The 22,860-nt window shown below is 37.1% G+C and overlaps 1 protein-coding gene across 3 annotated transcripts in view; it reads left to right on the top strand.

Moving 5' to 3' along the window:
• Nucleotides 1–22,860, top strand: part of Ibtk (inhibitor of Bruton tyrosine kinase) — a 67,682-nt gene that overhangs the window by 26,667 nt on the left and 18,155 nt on the right. For 2 of the 3 annotated variants that reach the window (XM_085689466.2, XM_048435765.3), the window contains exons 10-25: nt 267–444; nt 1,890–2,067; nt 3,008–3,610; nt 4,395–4,481; nt 5,219–5,301; nt 5,379–5,416; nt 5,874–5,970; nt 8,609–8,710; nt 10,485–10,602; nt 12,875–12,935; nt 13,464–13,585; nt 15,811–15,923; nt 19,550–19,698; nt 20,833–20,993; nt 22,063–22,155; nt 22,692–22,835. In XM_085689466.2, coding sequence (XP_085545592.2) covers nt 267–444; nt 1,890–2,067; nt 3,008–3,610; nt 4,395–4,481; nt 5,219–5,301; nt 5,379–5,416; nt 5,874–5,970; nt 8,609–8,710; nt 10,485–10,602; nt 12,875–12,935; nt 13,464–13,585; nt 15,811–15,923; nt 19,550–19,698; nt 20,833–20,993; nt 22,063–22,155; nt 22,692–22,835 — 2,327 coding nt within the window. The remainder of the gene's footprint in view (nt 1–266; nt 445–1,889; nt 2,068–3,007; nt 3,611–4,394; nt 4,482–5,218; nt 5,302–5,378; nt 5,417–5,873; nt 5,971–8,608; nt 8,711–10,484; nt 10,603–12,874; nt 12,936–13,463; nt 13,586–15,810; nt 15,924–19,549; nt 19,699–20,832; nt 20,994–22,062; nt 22,156–22,691; nt 22,836–22,860) is intronic. The other variant, XM_048435766.3, reaches the window with a different exon arrangement.

The following is a 22,860-nucleotide window of genomic DNA, read 5'->3' as shown; positions in this document are numbered from 1 at the left end:
GCTTCTTCTTTGGGGGAGTGCCATGAAAAAACATTCAGTACTTCATGTTGCTTAATCTACTTTCTTGAAAGGTGTAGTTCTCCAACATCATCTTGATTTTTGTAGTATCTCTTTTTTTAAAAAAAACTTATTTTATGTGCATTGGTGTTTGAAAAACACGAGTGAAGGCTTTTATTTTGACTGCACTGCACTGTTTTACAATTCAAATTTTGCTTGTTCTGATGCCGTATTGTTTTGTATTGTGCTGTGGTTTGGTTTCATTGTAGGTGTTTTGCTGGAGATCACTTAGCAGTTCTCTGAAGCAGTGCCGATGGGCCTATCCACGCCAGGTGTCAGTCTCCGATATTGCTTTAAATAGAAATGAAATTCTGCTTGTCACACAGGATGGGGAAGGATTTAAAGGGAAATGGGTTGAAGACAAAAGAAAGAATTCTGAAAAGAAAGGTCAGTTTATTTGTCTACTTACATACTCTAGTCAGTCTTTAATGTGACGGTACCGCTAGGCTTACCCGCAATGTTTGTGTATTTGCCTTTGTGGTTAGATGTGTCTGTCTTCCATAGATATCAGATCACTCATGACCCAGGGCATGGCTGTCCCTCTCTGTTGTTAGTATTTGGTGTATTCCCTGGCACATTGTGATCCTTCATTATGTTGTCTTGAATGAATGAATTAGTTGTTTTGTGCTTACAGTATATCTTACAAACATTTATGATTACTCTGAGAGTTACATACTCCTCAAAATTATAGAATGTAAAAGGAATTTTACACAATATTGATTTGTTGTGTTTTATTTCTTTATAGATGACTCAGGTCTGTAATATGCAAGGCGCATTGGCTATGTACTAGGTACAAGAAAGGGTTTTAATGATATAAAAATGTGGGAGATGAGCCCCCTGGTCCCAGGCACTGATAGCTGATAGAGCCAAGAGACCTTTTATTTCAATTTTCTTGAGACAGGTAACTAATGTAATGTGAGTTTCTTAAGAGCATAGGGATGGGAATAACAGTGTTAGAGGAAACATAGTAAAGTCTAGGAGACTGAAATAGACTACATTTGAAAGTGTAGCCAGAGCATAGGTTTGCCTTGTAAGAAGAAATTGTATGTGTAGTGAATACATCACTCTCACCGGTTGGCTAGAATTCATGGCACATGCTCCCTCAGCTGCTCCTCAGTGTTTTCCTCCCGTGCCCCTTCCTGTACATCTAACAGTTACAAAGTTGTGCTACTCCTATCTTAGATGTTTTTAGTTGTTACCCCCTCTCCTGATTGATTGCTACAGTCAGTCTTTTATTAGTTCCCTGTGTTGAATTAAAGTAAGAGTCTTTGTATATTCTCTAAGCATTTTTTCTGCTGTAGACAGAATAATTTCTTTGTAAGTGCCATGTCTACCTGGAAACATTTTGATATTTTGTTTTTATAGACTGAATTTGACTAGTTTATTTCTCTAAAGTATGATCGTACTTATTGAGGGTAGGGGCGTTTCTGTCCTGCTGACTTGATTGCCCTCTATTGGTGATCACCAAATCACAGTTGCACAGTGATCATTCTTGTATTTGCCTAGTGCCTGCAGGAGAAAGGAGGAGCTTGTGGTGAAACTTAGGTTCGTACAAAGCTAGTAGAGTTCCCAGTGTGAAAGGTGGCTTTGGCTGCAGTGTGGAAGGTGTTTTCTGGGAGAAGAAATTGTGGCCAATACTGAGAATTGTCTGTATGTGTAGTGAGTATTCAGCACCGAATCTCTGTTGAAGATGGAGAGGTTCTAAGTTCTTCAGAAGGACTTCATGTGTACTTTTACAGTTTTCAAATCATTTTTATTCCAGTTACTCCTAAATCTTTTTAATAATTTCATTGCAGCCTTGATTAATGATAGTTCATTTATTTTCTTTTTAGCAGACATTTTACAAAACCTACATCATTCCTCACCAGATGTGTCTTGTGTCTCTGATACAAATAGTGTGTATGAAAGAATTCGACTTGAGAAACTTCCTTTTGCTCATAGAGCTGTTAGTGTCAGCACAGATGCAAGTGGGTGCAACTTTGCAATCCTACAGTCAGACCCTAAAACAAGGTATAATTGTCTTTAATACATTTTATTTTTAGAAGGAATAATCATTAGACCTTCTTCTGTTTTCAGTAGCTCCTGATGCAAATTAAATTGAGGAACTGTTACCAAGCTCTAGAGACCTTCAACAGATGAGTGTGTTACCAGGGTGATCAGGAGGGAGTGTTGGCTACACTGGGGATGCTGTGTGTTCCCCTAGTTTATAACCTGATTTTGAAAATAAAAATGCACATGCCTACAAAGGGTCTGTCTTTAGTACGTTAGAGTTGGGGTTCTCAGATTCTGAAGAATGGATTATAAATATTTTTTCTGTATAAAAGTTTCTGACTCTTAAATGTGATAATTGACAAAAAGAGGTGTTGTGGTCGCATGTTGGGTGAACATGTTCTGACTGCATTAGTAGAGGGAGAAGATGAACACCAGTGGCATTGTTGGGAGGGAGGAAGGCTGGGAGTCAGGTGACCATCCATACTGGTTTTCTTAGGTTTCCAGTTTAGCACTGAAAGTGTCATAAGCTGGGAAAACCCCAGTCCAAGGCAAAGCAAGCGCATCAGTCACCTTCCTTGGTAGATGAAGTGTAGAGAACAGGGTATGATTATGGACATACAGCACTCAGGGTGGTAGGATGATTGTATATATTTTCACTTACTTGAGTAACTATTCTTGATCTGTGACTTTATTTGCTTAGCTCCCTTTTTCACTTGTAAAATAAGTTATGTAAAAAAGGAAAAACTTGGAAACTTTTCTTATTTTTATTGTTTTCAGTTATGTTGTTTAAACAGGTTGATAGAATATTTAACATTTTTTGGGTGATATTCTTATATTTAGAAAATGCCAGAATTAGACATTTCTAAGTTTAAGTAAGCCATTTCTTTTCAAGGGAATCAGCTTAGGATCTGTTTCCTTGTTTTCTTCAAAGTAGTAATTATCTCTTTTTTATTTTTAGCCTTTATGAAATTCCAGTTGTGTCTTCATCGTCCTTTTTTGAAGAATTTGGCAAACTCCTGAGGGAAACAGATGAAATGGATAACATCCACGATGTGACATTTCAAGTTGGCAACAGACTCTTCCCTGCTCATAAATACGTGTTAGCAGTGCGCTCTGACTTCTTCCAGAAGTTGTTTCTTTCAGATGGTACTCCCTCAGAACTGACAGATGTGTACCGGAAAGATGAAGATGCTGCAGGCTGCCATCTCTTTGTGGTGGAGAAAGTCCATCCCGACTTGTTCGAATACCTCTTACAGTTCATGTATACAGATACCTGTGACTTTTTAACTCATGGCTTCAAACCAAGAATACTCATAAACAAAAAGGCAGAAGACTGTGAGGGCTCCCCAGATTCTCATATGAATAAAATGAATTGCCATGCGGTTGATAACCAGAAGGCAGCATTTGAGGTTTCCAAAAACAACCAAACTCACACAATTAGTGAAAGGCAGAAAAACAAACACAAATCTTCAAAAAAGGGAAAAGGTGTTGGGGAAGATGATCCTGTAAGGATGTTGCAAAATGTTGCAAAGAAATTTGGCCTCAGTGATTTGAGTAGCAGGTACAGTTCTCCGTCTGCTTGCCTTGTCCAGTCCTGCCTTGAAGTGGTTGTTGCCTTTTCTCTCTTTCCTTTCACTCCCCTCTATCTTTCCTTTCACTTTTGTCTTTGTGGGAGACGTATATGGATATGTACCTTTCTCTCACTGCTGTTTTCTGGACAGTTACTACTTAGGGACTTACTTCCTCATTTGAAATTGAAGAACAGAAAGGTTACTGGTGGGTTTCAGGTGCTGTGAGTGTGGAACAGGGAGAGCGACTTCGTTCCTTATAACCTATTGTATGCTGGAAAGATCTTGGGTGTCAGAAAGACCTACAGCGTATGCTTTGCCTCTCTGCTCACCCTAGGCAGGGCACGCTTCACCGACCTCAGTTTATCATTATGTAAAGTCCTTGTGTTGTTGATAAAGGCTTGCTGTTGAGTTACTGAAGTGTCTCATGGCACCTGTCACAGTAGGAACACGAAGGCTTTCTTATGAAGCTGCTTGTGCTGGAATAACCATTGTCATGGATTTGGGACAGGGAGGAGTGTGTACTGTGATTCTATTGGGAAATACAGAAAGACTGTGTGATAGCTTTGTTTTGTGACTTGTCAGTGATGATATTAAGCGTATTTTAAATTCTAATGAAGACTGATCTGTTTGAGCTTGGCCTGAGGTTTGTTGATACTTTCTAGGAGCGTGAGGTAGCTGTGTTTAACTGCAAGCTTGACGGTTAGATTTTTGTTAGGTTTGGTCTTCATAGAAGACTATCTCCATCTGTTGTTAATTTATATTTTTCCTTGATAGGTTAGATGGAGTCAGATTTGAAAATGAAAAAATTAATGTTATTGAGAAGAAAACTGGTGATAAACTGAAGCTAAGTCAGAAAAAATGGTAAGTTAGTAAATGAGGGTCAGCCCTGCATATTTAGAGTTTTGGTTTATAAGACAGAAGTAGAGCTCCTTGCAGCCGTCAGGAGAAGGGAAACGCCGGTTATCTGCACCTTTGGGAGGCTTAGGAAGCCACCGATCTAGACAGACACTGCCTGCTCACATCGTTGGAGGAGATCATTCTTTCTTCTTTATTCGGATTAAAAAAGAGATTTTACTTGTTGCTTTTTCTCTTCAGTTGTGAATCTAATAAGTAGGGTTTTAGGCAGACCTCTTCCCCCAATCAGCTGTTTATGTATTTTCGTTATGATTGTTTTGCTTAGTATGTTTTTTCCCAGAATATATATACTACATACATTGTTAAAAGTTTTGTATCAGGTACTTTATAGGTGATGTCTTGAAGAAAGAGAAAATGAAAAAGTCTAATGATTACTTGGCATGCAGTAGGCTATTCAATAAGAGAATAAAGGTCTTTGAGTGTTCCACTGATTGCCTACAATTGAAAAGAAATTCAAGGGGGGAAGTTTTATTATTCAGTTCTCTTTTAAAAAAATTAAAAATGATTTGTCTATTATTGTCTTTCCTGAGATACTGAGAGGTGAGGTACATGCATATTTGTAGTGTGTATACTCTTGCCAGCATTTTGCTAAGATTAAAGTTGAGCCACATCCGTAGACTTTTTCATCCCTCTGTAAATATGCAGAAAATTGATCTTTGTTTGTTTAAACTTTTTTTTTTCAGTTCATTTCTCTATGATGTTACCATGAAATCTGTGGATGGAAAGGAATTTCCCTGTCATAAATGTGTGCTCTGTGCCAGACTCGGTAGGTAGCGTCTTGTTAGCTGCTGAGTCCTGTGTTGGTTCTGCCCCCCTCTTCTCACTGCACTGTTTCTCTTCCAGAGTATTTCCACAGCATGCTGAGCAGCTCCTGGATTGAGGTGAGGTGTAGAGAGTGTAGACATTCCTGCATATCCTGGGGTTTGGGGTGGGGTGTTCTACATAATACATTCAGAATTGGAGCTTGGTATTTTGGGTTAGTTCTACATTTTGTTTATGTTACATTATGTGTGTTCAAGTTTTCTAGAAAATACCAACATTTGGACGATAAAATTATTGTCGTAAAGCTGTTAAAAAAAATCACATTTTCACCACCATTTTTGAGACACACATTAGGACTGTCCTTGTGTGTCTTGTTTTCTAAAGTTTCTGTTTCCCTTTTTTTATGTTATGTTTTAAAATTAAGTGTCTTATTTTAGATTTGTATTTTATAAATTCTTCCAAGGGTCTTTGATGTGATTTCCTGTCCAAAGTTTTCATACTAGTAAATCATCTAACAATATGGTAATATTTTGTTGTTTCAGATTAATGAGTTGATTTTGTCTTATGCACTCATAGGCCTCCAGATGTGCAGCTCTGGAAATGCCAATACAGTCTGAGATTCTGAAAGTTATTGTGGACTACCTCTATACTGATGAAGCTGTGGTCATAAAAGGTACTAGCACAAGGAAATTTAGCTGGTTCTGCTATAATAGGAGATTGATAAAGTCTACATGAACCATAGCTTCCCCTTGTATTGTCTTTAGAAGCTTAATTTAAAATAAGTAACAGATTATTACAAGTAATAATCAAGCAGAAAAATTACATTTTCATTGCCCTGAATCATTCTTTTTAGAATCATGTGTTATAGTTAAAATTAGTGTTAGAAGTTTCATCTCTCTAACTTCCTCTATGTTAGGATTGTGAATACAAGGAGTGTAATTTTTGACAAATTCTCTATGAACTTTCCCTCTAATACTTCTAATAACATGTCAGCAGTGAAACAGGCGGACTGAAATGTGAAGAAAGTAATTTGTTCCCTTTGTTGAACAGAACTCACGCTTTAATTGTGAGTCTAATTTGCTGCGGTTCTTCTGAGCGAACATTTTTGGGGTTCATTATGCCATTAGTTTTTAGACACAGATATACATTAAGGATATTTTAAAGTGAAAAGTCTTTGCAAGAAATCACAGTCTAGTGGGGGAGAATCAAATTGTGTTAGAAGGCAAGTGTCCATAGCAGGGTAGTTTTCTGACAATAGACACATTTCGTAGGAAGTACCCCAATCTGCATGGGTGATCTGTTAAGATGTGTTTGATTGAGAGTGAGATTCTGAAGATTTGTGTACTTGATGTGTAACTGAGACTTTAAAATAGATACTTACTATTTATATATTTGAAATGGATAATATATTTTTAAAAGATGTATATTTCTTTTTGAAAATTGAGATATTCACATCCAATAAATTACTCATTTCTAAAGTACATACCTGTTGTTTGTTAAAATTTAAAATTGTGCCCTTGTATGAGAAATTTTAACAAACAGCAGATATGTACTTTAGAAATGAGTAATTTATTGGATGTGAATATCTCAATTTTCATATTTACAGTATTTTCACCTGTAGATTAGTATGAGAAAGCTGCCATTTTGGCAGTTTCCTGAGTGTAGGGCACAGGGGTGCGGCCGTAGTTTTTTATGTATAGGTTTTGCAGTTGCTTCCTTTATCAAAGTAATTATTCTCAGAATTCTTTTTGCCACTATTTTAAATGGAAATATTCTCTTTCTTTACTTCGTGTGTGTGTGTGTCTGTCTGTCTGTGTGTGTGTCTGTCTGTGTGTGTGTCTATGCAGGTTCCCCTAGAGACCAGATGAGTCAGATACCCTGGTGCTAGAGGTTAGAATCAATTTTTGGAGTTGGTTCTCTCCCTCCACCCTATGGATCTTGGGAATGAACTGAGGTTGTTACAGTTGGTGATAAGCAGTTTAACCAACTCAGCGTCCTGCCAGCCCTTGCTATGTTCAGAAAAAGTGATTTTCTAATTTTCTAGTTTTAGGGAAGAATTTTACTGTCAGGACAATCCTGTTTCATTCTAACTTAGTGTCATTATTACTCAAAAATAGATTTTTATGCCCTCTCCCCCTTTTTTACCTATTCTGTTCTGTTGTCATCATATCTTTTTATAATATTGCATGCTATCATCACAGGTCTGTTACTGATGTAAAATGTGTCCTCAGGGAAAAAAATACATTTCTACGATAGTTGTTTGGTGTGTGGCTGTGTTTATGGTATTTTGTTTTTTTAATTTAATTGAAATTTTTTATTCTTGAGAATTTCATATATGTACAATGAAATATGATCATATTCAGCCCTGCTTTTCCCCTCCAACTCCTTCTGTGTATCTCCCACTTTCCCCTCCCAACTTCCATCTATCTATCTATCTATCTATCTATCTATCTATCTATCTATCTATCTATCTTTCTATCTATCTATCTATCTATCTATCTATCTATCTATCATCTATGGCAGACTACTAAGTATAGTTAGTGCTTTACTGTGTGCATGACTCTGTGGTGCTCCACAGAAGCATGGGGACTTGACTCAGTTTGTTAGTTTTAGGAATATTTCTTACTGGGGTGGGAAATAATAAACAAGTCAGACATTCTAGTAGCCTTTTGCACTGAAATAATCTCTTCAGGTTGATGACATTATGGTCCCATTGTGGGAATGTATAAACCCAGTATGGCTGTGGTTAATGTTATTGTCAACTTAACAAAATGTAGAGTTAACTGGGAGGGAGATGGACCTCTGGACATGTGTGTCTGCTAGGGATTATCCTAATTATGGTAATGAAGATAGGAAGAACATTAATTAAGGTGGAAGCCCACTGTGGGGCAGAATTCCCTGGATTGGGGTCCTGGATTGTCTGAATAGAAAAGGGGGGCTGAGCTTTCTTCTCACTGGTGGCAATGTTGCCAACTTCTTCAGTCTCCTGTCGTCCTGACTCCCCTGCTGTGATAGACTGTGTGTTGAGCTATAAGCCAGAGTAAACCTTTCTTTCTGAGCTGCTTTCGTTGGGGTTTTAATCATAGTAATAGGAAGAGAACTTTAAATTTCAAGGCATTTTAGGGAATTTTTTTCTAGTTGTCCACTTGAATGGTATAGATTATTTATGAGTTCACAATTTGTTTTAATTGTCTGACATGTAGAAGAGAATCATAAGCCTCTTTACCCTGATGTGTTAACTTTTTGCTTTTTACTAACTAAAATGGTTACAGAATAATAGAGTAATTTTTTCTTTTTTTTCTTCTTGTTAGAGTCTCAAAATGTGGATTTTATTTGTAGTGTTCTTGTAGTGGCGGATCAGCTTCTCATAACTAGATTAAAGGAAGCCTGTGAAGGAGCATTGACTGAAAAACGTGAGTATCAGAATCAGAATTGCCATGTCTTCAGTATAATGCAGGCTGCTTTATTGTATTAGCTTTGTTTGCCGTTATGGTGAAACGTCATTGTTATGTGTGTCTGCTTTTCAAAAAAACTCAAGATCGTTGGGCATGGTGGCACACACCTTAATTTCCAGCACTTGGGAGGCAGAGGCAGGTGTGTCTTTGTGAGTTTGAAGTCAGCCTGGTCTATATAGAGAGTGAGTTCCAGAGCTACATAAGTAAGATTCTGCCTCAAAAACAACAAAAACCAAATAATCAACTTAGAAAGTAAATATTAATTTTTATGTGTGGCTTGCCGTCTGTGCTCCACTTCTTCAAACTGTAGAAGCGACTTAGCTATGCAGGCCACGTGTTTTTCATTTTTCCACCGTTTGGTTCTCACTGTTGCTCGGTGTTACTGATCCCTTCAGTGCCACAGTGGTCTTTAAATGCCCTTTCTCTTCTCCTGTCTTTATTTAGGTAATTTTGTTTATTCTGTTACGAAAGGCAGAGTTTTCATAACCCTATGTGCAAGTTTTGTGTTTCTCTTCTTGGCTGCTTTGGGAAATACGGAAGTTCTGTCTTTTTAAGTGTTGTGGACTGTCTTCTCTTTGATTAGCAATGGGAAAATAGCCCTGATTTTCTTTCCATAATCAGAACAAGACACTACTGTAAAGAACTTACTGTGGTATAGTTATACAGTATATATCTAGATGTTTCCATTGGCTCAGTGGTCCCTGCTGACCTCCTCGGATATGTTTTCCTAGTCTCTGCTGCACAGTTGCTTTTACTGGTGGATAAATTCCTAGCAGAAGGGCTCTATGGAAGTGTGTTTAGTCGTTGCACACATTATTTCCAAATAAACAATTCACAGAGAGCTTTTGTATGATTTGCTTTCATTTTCTGAGATGATTTCATCATTGGTTGCAGTTTTAGCTTAGGCAGAGGGAGACTGTGACTGTTATTGACGATGATTTTAACTTTTGACAGTTTGGAGGAGAAAGAAAAACAAAATGGGAGGCGACCGAAGACCGACTGTAGAAAGCAGCTATATTCTTCTCTTGATGGACCTTAGTATAAGAAGAAGATGAGAGTTTTAGGTAGCTATAGTTACGAGCAGATAGAATATTCTTAGAGGGTTTCTAGCAGAATAACGTGTCCCATAGAACATCACTAAGCATTAGGAATCCTGGGCTCTTGTGTAGTCTTATTCACTGGCATGGACAATAATACCAGAGATCAGTTAACTTTTAGAATGTTTGTCAGTTTCTCCTAGTCATGATGCCTGTTTAGTTTGTAGTTGTTGGTTCTGAGACAAGATCTATGTATGTAGTCCAGACTCAGCCTGAGTGCCGGATTACAGGATGTACACTGCCATGCCCACCTGTCTTTTTAGTGTTACAGAGAACTGTTGCGCTACATGAATGGAAAGGAGTGTTCACTGGTGAACGTGAAACATATCCAAGGCTTTTGGGGGAAGAATGGTAGTTCTTATGTATTTGCTTTCAGCTAACACTAATCTCCCTTCTGTATTTTGTTTTCTCTAAAAGTTTTGTGTCCAAGCTTATTTTTTCCCTTCGAAACCAGTCAGTTAAACTTACTTTAGCATACTGTAATAAAACTCATTCTGTATTCATCTCAGCATTCATTTCTTTGTTTATGGTTTTCTTGTTTTAAGTGTTTAAATTGTATAACTTTAAAATGCAAGTATTTCACTTGTTAAAATAAATCCTGTTCATCTAATGTTGCAAATCTTTTTTCTCTATAGTTACCCTTAAGAATGCTGCTATGCTGCTGGAGTTTGCAGCAATGTACAATGCTGAGCAGTTGAAACTGTCTTGTTTACAGTTCATAGGGCTGAATATGGCAGCCTTACTTGAAGCAAGGTTGGTTGGGTTTCTATGTTGTATGATTTTTTGCACCAACAGATGTTTGTATATAAATGAAAGATGCACTTGGACTTTAAAACTGAATATATATTTACCAAGGTGGAAAGAATTTGACAAATGCTAAAGAACCATCACTTTCAGAATTAGAGGTACCATGGAAACTTCCAATGTTTCTAACAATAATTTAAAAATTATTTTTTATTGAGGCAGGTTTTGGCTATGTGGCCCAGAACAGTTTTATGCTCCCTACTCATTAGGATCCTGTATGTGTACCCGGCCTATTTACACTTGAGTTTTTTTGTTTTTTGTTTTTAATGAAAAATTTTGTACCTAAAGAAGATAAAATATTACTTCTCACTGCTAAGTCATGGTCAGAAAAATGAGGCCACTTTTGTGAGCAAAGATTTTTGGAATTGGAATCTTTGGTGTCAGTTTGCATTTTAAGATATTTAAGATAATTTATCTTCTCTTTGTTCTGTGTTTTGTTTTAATAATAATAGTAGTAGCTAATACTACTTGTTATAATAATATTATGTATACATATATATGTAGTTTTACATTTTGTTTGATTAGTTATAATAATATTTAGTGTTTTATATACACTGGACATGTTTCTAAAAATGGTACATAGACTGATTATTTTCACATACTTGTGAAATAGTTTTTCTTACTATTCTTATTTTCAAATGAGAAGACTTGGAAAACTTTTGTCCTTTTAAATTTGGGAGTCAAGAGCTGAGAAAATCTTGATCATTACAAATGATAGCAAATGACATGTAGGTGAATGCCCTTAATCTTAGCACTTTGAAGGCAGAGGCAAGTGGATCTTTGTGAGTTCAAGGTCAGCTTGGTCTACAAAGCAAACTCTAGGCCAGACAAGGCTGTACAGTGAGACATGTATCGAAGCAACAACAGTGAAATGAGTAAACAAAGCAAAACTAATGATAACAGCTTACCCGCCCACTTTGCAAATTCTACGTGATTTTTAATTAAATTTTTTTTAAAACACTGAAATAAAGTACTCTCCTGTTCTCTTGAGAAGAATCATGAATGGTCTTAATAATCACCAGCTAGGACTGATTTAAAGAAAATTCTGTTGCCATTTAAGCATTTTTTGTGATTAAATTTTTAAACAATTAGGGTTCTGGACTTAATGTCATTTCTAACATTAGTGATTCTCTTGAGCAGGTTTATTTTTCTGTATTGTCAAATTAATCTCATTCAGTTTGTCAGATAAGAAGCTACCAAAAAATAAAACAAATACCAATATTTTCAAAACTAATATAATAGAAAATGCTATATCACATGATTTTCTGTTATACTGAGATAGATGTTTCCTCTGAATCTCTTCGGGATAGCATTGCAGTGGTGATGTCTCTGAGTGATTTTGCATGAGTAGATAAGCATAACTTTGTAGGTCAAGTTAACTGTTCTTAATCAGGTATGTATTTGCTAAAAGTAAAAACAAAATGTACAGAAATATTAAGAAAAGGAGGGCTGTAACAAAATTTACTTAGCATTGCAACCTAATGTAAGTAATTATCCTACAGGTGCTGAAACTTATGTTATAAATTTGCATATGAAAGTTGCTTTGTACTAGTTGTAGAAATAGTTTTAAAAACAATATAATGCATGTGTATGTATACATATTACTTTGTATATATAAAACAACTATATACACACACACACACAAATGGATGGAAACCTTGTTTTAAATTTTCGTTGATGCCTAAAATACCTGTTGGAACCAGTGAGACTTGAATTCATATAGAATATAATTGATGTAATCTAAACTTCATTTTATTCTGGAAGATGTTAACACTCAGAAGCAAAGTGAGCTCCTCTTGGTCATGGAGGTAAATGAGAGTAGTGATAATGCTAGGATACCCTGGATACCTGGATGCCCTGGTGCTTAAGGCAGTGTTCTGTCATTGTAGTACTCTTTACACAGTTGGTCTTTACAGTTTAGGGAAGAAGGTTGAGAAATGAGTATTTGGTATCATGTTGCAGAAGAAAAGATTATGTTTGTTCCCATCCCAACGACTTGCTTTAGTTTTATCAAGATATTTATGTAATATGTTTGCTGGTTACTGAAAATCCATAGCATATAACTATACCTATTTCAAGAGGAATTTTTATAGCTAGTGTATATAAACCTGAAAAAGAACTTTGTTACTTACTTGACAATTTGAAATAAACATACTTGGAAATCTTAATAGCTGCTAAATAATTGGAATCTTAAGCTAGAATTTTACTTTCTGTTTTTCAGGTCTCTTGATGTTTTAAGTGAGGATGTTTTGAAGGATCTTTCCATATTTTATCGAAAAATGGTAATATTTTTATTTTCTCAGTATAGACTTTGTAAGCTATGGAATTACCTTTAAAAACGGGGTATTAGACCAGACATGACAATGGAATAATTTCATAGTGAATGCAAATACGTTAACTTTGAGAAACTAGAACCTTCTTTCAAGTCTCAAATAACTGTGAAAATCAAAATTGAGGCATAATAAAATTAATAATATCTCTTATAATTTCTTTATAATAAAAATCACTATTTCAAAGTTTTAGTTAGAAAGGTCAGAACAGTACAGAACATGGATTCACATGACTCCTGAGAGATGGATCAGCCTACTCTTAAAGCAGAGATGCCTTTCAGCCCCTACCATCAAAAATTTTATGTAATATGCTTTTTATTGAATCTGTTAAAAAAATTTTCCCATTGTAGTTGAGTCATTAGGCATCCTAGACTTTTTCTAGTTAATGTTACCACCTGACATTATAAGTGGTATATTTTATCAGTTTTTATAAATCTTCACAAATTTTGTATTGAAAAGGTGTTATATTTCATTCTGTAGATTCCAGCAATGGAGAGAAGAGTCATTACACCCTATCAAGATGGACCAGATATTAGCTACATGCAAATAGAGGATGGAGATGTCTTTTTCAAAGAAGAAATAAATATGGAACCAAATCACTCGTAAGCACTGTTCTCTTTTTTCTTTCTCTTCTTCCTTACCCTGTTGGACATTTGAAATTTTATATTAATATTATAATTATAAATTGAGAACTTATAGGAAGTAAGAATATGCAATTTTTGTTTTTAGATAATACAAAGTAATTATACATGATTGTTATTTTAAATCTAAACTGTTTAACATGTAAGTATAAAAATACTGTAGCCTTCAGATAGGCATACAGGTTAATTAAGTGCTTTTGTCTTAATGATCTCTTCCAAACCTTCTGAAGTTATGGTAAAGACATTTAAAAAGTCATGCTGCTGCACCAGAGTGGAAGAGCAGCAGAGGTGCCAGCAGTGGTCAGATGAGGCTGGTGTTGTCTGGAAAGTAGCGGCTCTAGAGTAATGATGGCACAAAGCTTGAAATTGTTTTGGAAACGCTTGATGTTCATGGCAGCCGCACTCATGAAGATTAGGATAGATGGGTCCCATCTTTTTCTGGACCCCATTCAGCCAAGTTATTGTCTCTCCTCCATCTTGGTAGAAGACTGCAGGAGACTGGACTAGAGAGCATCCTGAGAGGAATGCACAGCCAGAGATGGGGTGATATTTTCTCAGGAGTCCTCTCTGTAGATCCTGACTACTTCACTATACTAGCATTTTGGCATTGTGAAAAAAATCTCTGAGAAAAATCAGTGAAAGGTTAAAGGGTTTGCTCTATCCTCCAGCTTCTGAGGATTTGTTCATGTCCAGCTGGCACCTTTGTAGAGTATCACAACAGTGCCAGCTGGCATGGCAGAGCAAGGCTGCTCACCTCGTAAGGCCAAGGAGAGAGAGAAGAAGGGACCAGGACACAATACACTCTTCCAAGAAATGTTCCAGTGATCTAATTTCTCCAGTTAGAACCTTACTTCTGAATTGATGTAAACTTATAAATTTGTTAATCCTTTGATGAAACTGAACTCATTGTCATGAGAGTCTTTCTTGTGACCCTACTTTTGAGCCTTATTCCATCTGGGGCCACTTTGTTTGTGGGAGGACATTTCATATTCAGACCCCAACAGTGATCCACAGAGATTGAGATTTGGGAGTCCATCAACAAGATGTGGTTCTAACAATTTTGACAACCTCTGCATAGAGTAAATGCCTAATTAGTATTTTAGGCTAACCTTATTGGTATTTTTGGCTGACATCATAGAATTACTTATTTCTGTGGGGCAAATAACTTGGTAGGGTGAAGTCTTTGGGTGTTGAAGTCATCTACACTAGACAAACAGCTCTGTACCTCATGGAAAAATTCTTGAGTTCTAGAAGTACTCTTCTAATTACTTTCTAAACTTTTTTCCTGATGTATTATTTTGTACAGTAGAAGTTATACATATTATCCTTAAATGTATAACACACAATATTAAATTATAGCTCATTAACTGCCACAAAATGATATATTCAAAACTGGCTTGCAGAGCTATAGTATATAATGAGATGTTAAATATTTCATTAAAATAAGACAGTTGTTGCACTCACAGATCCTACTTTTCCTTCCTAATTTATAGTATTTAATTCAAGCAATTAAACATTCACTCCAGTACTGTAGAAAAACTACCACAAAGGCTGCAGAGGTGTTTCCATGGGAAGGAACACTGCTGCACAAGCCTGAGGATCTGAGCAGGGACTTCAGCCCACCCTTAAAACCCAGGGCTGGCCATATCCCTCATAGTCCAATAGCCCTGGGAGGTGAGACACGGGAGGTTCTCTGGGGCTTGCTGGCCAGACAGGCTGCAGACTCAAGGCAGGGGCCTAGGTGTTAGTGTGAAGTAATAAATACAAACAAACTTAGTGAGAGATCTTGTCTGCAGGGAATACGGTAGAAGGTGATGGAGTAGGATCCCTGATGCCTTCACGTTGTACAAACAAGCATGCATCTCACAAACACATACACACACACAGACACACCAGCACAGAATGTTTTTATTTGAAGATTATAGTTCATGTAACTATGTACAGTGTTGTTCCTTCTTAAAAAATTATTTATTTCTTTATTTATCGGTAAATGTTTTATTATGAATAGAAATCTTCTTGACCTGAGATTCCTTCTCATAGCCAGGATGCTGTTCAGTTCTCACTTCCTCTTGGTACAGATGTATGTCCTCAGTCTTGCCTTGGTGAAGTTGAGGGTCCCTTTGCCCTTTCAGTTTGCGCTTGACCAAACTCTTTTTGCCTTCGATTCTACGTTTGTATTTTTCTAGGGAATCAATGTTTAAGAAGGCAAAAACAAGAGCTAAAAAGAAGCCACGGAAGCGTTCTGACAGTTCTGGAGGCTACAACCTTTCAGACATTATTCAGAGTCCACCATCGGCAGGTTAGTATGTTTGAGTATATTTCTGGTGTGTGTGTGTGGAGGTTGGAGACAACTGTTAGGAGTGATTTCTGTCCTTTACCATTATGTGGGCTCCAGGGATCAAATGCAGGTCGTCATGATTCACCATTCACAAGAACCTTTACTTGCTGGTCATCTGCCAGCCGTAATTTAAATTTTTTTATTAGTTGCTGAAAATATAGAAGATACATGCAGACACACACATGCAACATATGAACACCTTTCCACTCTATTTAGACTGACTGTTAATTTATTGCCACATTTTCTTCCTTCTCTTCCCTCACCGTTTTTTTTTTTTTCTGTGGTTCTGAGAACTGACCCTAGGCCTCTTACATGCCAGGCAGTGTTCCTGCATTGCAGCTCTGTATAGATTGCATCTTCTGTAAGAAGCACAGTTGCCTGTTGCCCACTATTGTCCTCTAAACATTCCACACACAGTGCATATGTTGACAGAGCTGATTTTTGCTGATCTGCTTGGAATACTCTGTAGATACGCTGTTTCTCATAAATATTATAGTAAAACTCTTAAGAACACTCTCCTCTAAAACCCCAATACCAGCATCAAATAGTTAACATAGTACCATATAGCTTTACCCGGTGCTAGCTTCTGCATCCCTGGTTACCCAACAAACTGTTTTTAGAGCGTTGTTTCAGCCATTGTTTCTTGTTCTCTCAAGGTTAACACTGCCTTTCCGTGTTAGTATCTCTTAGCTAGAACAGTATCTTCCATGCTGTTTGTTTTGTATTGTTTTCTCAGATGTTGAGGCTAGTTGTTTTATATGTTGTCCCATATTCTAGATTCATCTTATCTGTGTTTAAACTATGCAAAATGTTAGTATGACCACAAGTAAGGAGACTCCAATAAGGCCTTTCAGGTGGTAGGTGTGACCACAAATGGCAACCAGACGTGATCTGGTGTGCTTTTTGTCACAGCATTCACAGGCACTCTGCCCTGTGTACTGATTTGTGTTCCTTGGGAAAAGATAGCTTAAATTTTACAAATGAAGTATTTGATATGTTTGTTACAATTGAAGGAATGTTAAGAGTAATGGGTTTAAGTAACACAGAAGATAATTATTGCAAGGTGAACTTGGCTGCTTGTTTGTCTCAGCCGGCCGCCCAGCTACTTTAGCCCTGAAATGACTACATAAAAACTGTGTTATACTTGGCCCATTAGCTCTAGCTTCTTATTGGCTATCTCCTACATCCTTAGTTAACTCATTTCTATAAATCTGTATATCGCCATGAGGTCGTGGCCTACTAGAAAAGTTTCAGCACATCTACCTCCAGCCGCGGATCCATGGCGTCCCTCTGACTCTGCCCTCTTCCTCCCAGAGAATTCAGTTCTGTTTTCTCTGCCTACCTAAGTTCTTCCCTATCAGGACAAAGCAGTTTCTTTATTCATTAACCAATACAAGCAACACACAGAGGGGACTCCCATATCACTTGATAGGAGAGATTATTTACATAGATTGATTTATGAAGCATTTAAGGTCGGAATCAGGAGATCTAGAAATGAGAAAAGTACATTTTTAGAGTCTTTCCAGGCATAACATTCTGTGATTTTTGTATTCTCTGTTGAAGGCTTTACCTCTAGTCTAAAGACAAAGTGTAGGTAGAAAGGGCTGGATAAGTGGTCAGACGTTATGAAACTGGGAATCTTTCAGTTACCTCATGACTTAAGGAAGAAGTAGATATTTGATTGGATTTAAATAGTATGATTCGATTGAGTATGTGTGTGTGAGAGAGTGTGTGTGTTTATATGTGTGTTAGAGTCTTATTCTCATGGGCTAGGGAGTTGTTCTGTGGGTAAAAGCACTAGCTGTGTAAGTGAGGACCTGAGTTATAATCCTCAGAACACAAGTCAAAGCTGATGCAGAGCGGGAACATTAGTAATCCCAGTGCACCTCTAGGAGATGGGAGACAGACAGAAATCATTGAATCACACAGGCTAGCTAGCTCAGCCTGGTAGGCGTGGCAGGAAAACAGCAAAGAAATCCTTCTTCCAATAAGATACAAGGTAAGGACAGACACCAGCAGTATTTTCATACTCTGATCTTAAAACATCTGCTATGACGTGTCCAGGAAATAATCTGGAAAGCCTGTGATGATGACAGAAGGAACAGATAGTATTTGCTGTCTTGAGTCAAGTGCCATTATACATTCGGATGTTGCATGATTTCTGCGGCCCAAGCAGATAATGGTGAAAGGGTGAAAGTTAATTGGGGACCAAAAGAAAGATTTGAGCACAAAGCACATGTCATCAGAAATGACTGTGGAGACCTAACATGGATGCTGATCCTTAAAATTAGACAGGTGGTCCTGTTAAAGTGTTTTGTTTTGACCAAAAATATTTGCTTGCCATGTCTATCAATTATTTGATTCTCTTGATTTTAATGGGTTTGTAAAGCATACAATTTTAAGGGTAATGTCTGAAATAAAAAATTAGTTAAAATATTTATGGTAGTAGGGACAAGGTTGAATGCCATTGCCAAGTAGTAATGAACAACAGAAGAGAACTACCATGTGTCTGGAGAGCTCCTTAAAGGGACAGCACTTTTCTGAATGTGTAAAGAGACAGCACACTTTACTTTTAATCAATTGTATAGCTTTTACAGCTCAGATAATGCCTGCATCTTCAAGTTTCTTTTGGCATGCCGTATAGATTCTAATTAGTTTGAAATGTGTAAATTATCACCTGAAATCAAGCAGAAGTTTACTTTGTGTTATGTTCCTGGTGAACCTGAACATAGGGATAACAGAGGCATTTAGGTCCTTTCAGTGGGTAAGCTAATTAAAACTTTCAAATGACAGATTTTTGTTTTGTATAGAAAACAAACTGAGGAACCCTTCGTCAGGCTACCAGTGGGATCAGTGGAGCCTGTGTCCCTGGGCTGACTGCTGGCACACAGTGGAGGCCGTCCCTCCCTGCAGTGCACAGTGGGATCAGTGGAGCCTGTGTCCCTGGGCTGACTGCTGGCACACAGTGGAGGCCGTCCCTCCCTGCAGTGCACAGTGGGATCAGTGGAGCCTGTGTCCCTGGGCTGACTGCTGGCACACAGTCCCTCCCTGCAGTGCACAGTGGGATCAGTGGAGCCTGTGTTCCTGGGCTGGCTGCTGGTACACAGTGGAGGCCGTCCCTCCCTGCAGTGCACAGTGGGATCAGTGGAGCCTGTGTCCCTGGGCTGACTGCTGGCACACAGTCCCTCCCTGCAGTGCACAGTGGCTCTGATAGCTGAAAAAGGACAGGCAGGGTCAGGTTGCTGTGGAGTCAGTCATCTCTTCTCCTTCTTACCTTGCTTGGGAAAGGAGGTTAACTCTCTTCAAAGCAGATCCTGTGGAGTTCTATGTTGAGATTTATTGATTAGTTATTAGAGACAGGATGAGTAAACAGTTGTGTTACTATTTCCTCCATGTTGATCTTTCACTTAATGTCTATATCTCCTTAACTTAAGCAGTGTGCTATTGGTGTAGTGAGTATCATTTCAGTGTTATTGTAGTCTGGATCTATAAGCTTCTTGTTTTCAATTTGACTCACTGAGTGAAATGCATAGATGCTTAATATGTCTGCTTAACATTTATTTACTTTATTTTATTTTATATTTTAGGATTGTTAAAGTCTGGGAAGACCAATTCTGTGGAATCTCTTCCAGAACTGTTGACCTCAGACTCTGAAGGAAGCTATGCAGGAGTGGGTAGTCCCAGAGATTTACAGTCACCTGATTTTATAGCAGGGTTCCATTCGGATAAGGTTGAGGTTGGTATGATAAAGCATTGTTTCCTTAACACCATGTTGGATGTGCCTACATTTTACCTTCGTTTTCATTATATTCTCTCAAATTTTTTTATACTTCCCTTGTATTAACAAAAAACTAAAACTAATATATATATAATGTATGTTTTTATAAGTTATATGATTATTCTAATTGTAGAAATTTTAGTACAGTTTTGAATCCTTTATGATTCTAATCTTTTAACATATAAAATATATTGATGCTAAACACATTGATATAACATTGAGTGTTGAATATAATTCTGAAAGGTGTATTTGTAGCTAAATTCCAGAAACATTTTAGGAAGTGACTATTAAAACAAAATAAAATTTATAAGAGAAAAATAATTTTGATAGTAAACCTGGTTTCAAATTTTGTCGTTTCTCTCCTATTCCTCTGGGCTGCTGAATAAATGACTTTTCGGCTGCAGCATTCCTCCTTAGCTCTGAGGAGGCTTTCTCAGGATACCTTTAAATACCTCCTCCATAGTTTTCTTTCCAGGAAGGAAAACAGTTAGATTTTTAGGAATTGAGTCATTTTTCTGCAACCTTTGCTGTATTCACAAAACATATTGGAACATCTAGGAGTTTCTGAGACTGGATTTGTTCTTCTTACAAAGTGTTCAGGTTTAACGCAGAACTTAGAAGGAAATTGTTCTCATAAGGTTAATCTGCAGGACAGTGAGTGTAAGGAAGTTGAACCTTCTACAATAGCCATGACTTCAAGACTCCTTTGAAGTGTCAATATTATTTTATTGTAATATTTATTATTTAAAATACTATATCCTAGAGTAGATTATAAAACATTTGTACCAAATTTTCATGTCCAAAGAGGGTTTTATTTCTAATATAGGAATTTTAATATTACTGCTTCATATCTTATATGTACTGCTTGTATTTTTGTTTGTTTGCTATTTGTCTGAGTAGAAGTTTAAGGTGTGGACTTAACTTTCCTGTGTGCCCAGCAGCTTGTAGTAAGTGATGAGGGTGAGCTGGCTAAGTGCTGGGACTGGAAACAGAACTGGCAAGTGTTAGCTGGTTGGGTGTCGCTGACTAGACACGCTAAGCTACTAAGTTAGACCTTACCATTACAACTTCGGTTCTCTTTTTTTCTCACAGGGGAAAGCTAAACCGTATGTGAATGGTACACCTCCTGCATGTGCTAGGGAAGATTTCAAACCATGGGAAAAATCACCAAGATCTAAATCTGCTCCCCAGTTTATTCCCAGTAACAGAGTCGACACTGCAGGCTCTTCCAGTTGGGTTGCTGGCTCTTGCAGGTAGGATTTTCTTTTTTCTTATTTATTTATTTTAATTGAAATTTTTTTTTCATATGATATATTCTGGTCATGATTTTTCCTCCAAGATTCTCACCCATATCCCTCCCTACCCATCCAACTCCATGCCTGTCTTCTTTCTTTCTTTTAGAAAACAAACAGGCAACAAATAAAAATTCAGCAGAATTAAACAAAAAAGAAAAACCACAGGAAATACACATAACCGATACACATAAAACCCAAAAACCCATAAAAACACAAAATCATAAACCATAATAATATAAGTAAAAGTTCAGAAATATTAAAAAAAAGATGCCCAAACAAAGCAATATGAGGCAAAATGTCTACAAAGTGCTAATGGGTTCATTTGTGTTGGCCATGTTCTGCTGGTATTGGGGACTGTGCTTAACAGTGATTTGTTTCCCTAATAAGACTCCATTGGAGAAAACTATGCTTTGCTTTGCAAGCAGTTGTCCTAGATGTTCCAACAGTGCAACTCCTATAGCCCCAGGACCTTTTTTCTTCCCTTACAGTGCAGCTGCCCGCCCTCCAGTGCGGGGGAGGTCTTTAGTATTGTTGAGCACTGCCATATTTTCTGAAAAGTGCCTGTTTTGTTAATAATAGATGGTAGTATTTCATTTGTTTTTGAAAATGAAATGATTTTTTAGCTTCATTTATCTGTAAGGATAAGATTTTAATTAGAATTTAATGAGTTCTTTTACCTAATTTTGATGACATAGGACTCCTTTTGTTGTTTGGCATTTGTTTTATTAAAATAATTTTAGGTTATTGCTTAACTTGAAGACTTTAAAGTAATCGTTATATATGCATCTATGAGAGTAGCTGTCATTCAGAATACCTTTTTTGAGGTTGGCCGAAGCTAACAAAATTATTACTTAGAGTACAAATTAATTATCATCAGTCTTACATATAATTTACAGGTTCAGTTAAATTTGGTGTCGGGCATTATAAGTAATGAATGCTTTTTTTTAAATCTATCTATCTATCTATCTATCTATCTATCTATCTATCTATCTATCTATCTATCTATCTATCTATTTTTGTCTTTTAGTCCTGTGAGTCCTCCGGTTGTGGATTTCAGAACCATCATGGAAACAGAAGAAAGTAGACAAAAATATGGCGCAGCACCAAAGTCAAACTTAGGGTTGGTTAAAAAATATTAAGCAAAAGTCTTTGTTGTATTCTGTCCTACAGAATTAGAATGACATACTGGGTCTTTACTCTTATTTTTATACAATTGATATAATGATTATAAAGGTACCTATCTCTGATAGGTAACTTAGCCTTAGTGCAGTTTGCTAGCTGTGTGCTAATGACTGAGTTGGTCTGATGCACTAATGCGGTGGAGTGGAGTGTTGCATGCTAGAAGGCTAGTGGACAGTTGTCACTGAAGTGATCATAAAGTGTCATTTCTGAAGAAATGCACAAGCCTGATGCTAGGTCTTGTGAAAAATATGGTATTCTGGGGGTTCATGTTTAACCATTATTTGATCATCAGCAGTATAAACTGAAACAATTGAAAATTAATAGAAAACATGTTACGATGATCTTGATTAAGCAGAAATTAATGCTAAGGGATTTGATTTTTATTTCAAGTACCATGATTTCTTAGGAAACTGAGATTTCTTAGAAGCAGTGAAGCCAGTAGAAATAATTGGTTTACTCTAATTTAATTTTTAGAAAAATTATTTCTCATGGAGTCAAACTTTCTCAGAGGCAGCGGAAGATGATTGCATTGACCACCAAAGAAAATAGTTCAGGAACAAACAGCATGGAACCAGTTCTGACAGCTCCTTCAAAGTCCCCCAAGCCAGCGAATGCATGGTATGCTCTTATTGTTAAAGTTCAG

This window comes from Myodes glareolus, chromosome 4 (genome assembly GCF_982192425.1).
Source record: "Myodes glareolus chromosome 4, mMyoGla1.1, whole genome shotgun sequence".
Classification (NCBI taxonomy): Eukaryota; Metazoa; Chordata; class Mammalia; order Rodentia; family Cricetidae; genus Myodes; species Myodes glareolus.
This window is presented reverse-complemented; position numbering and strand designations above follow the sequence as displayed.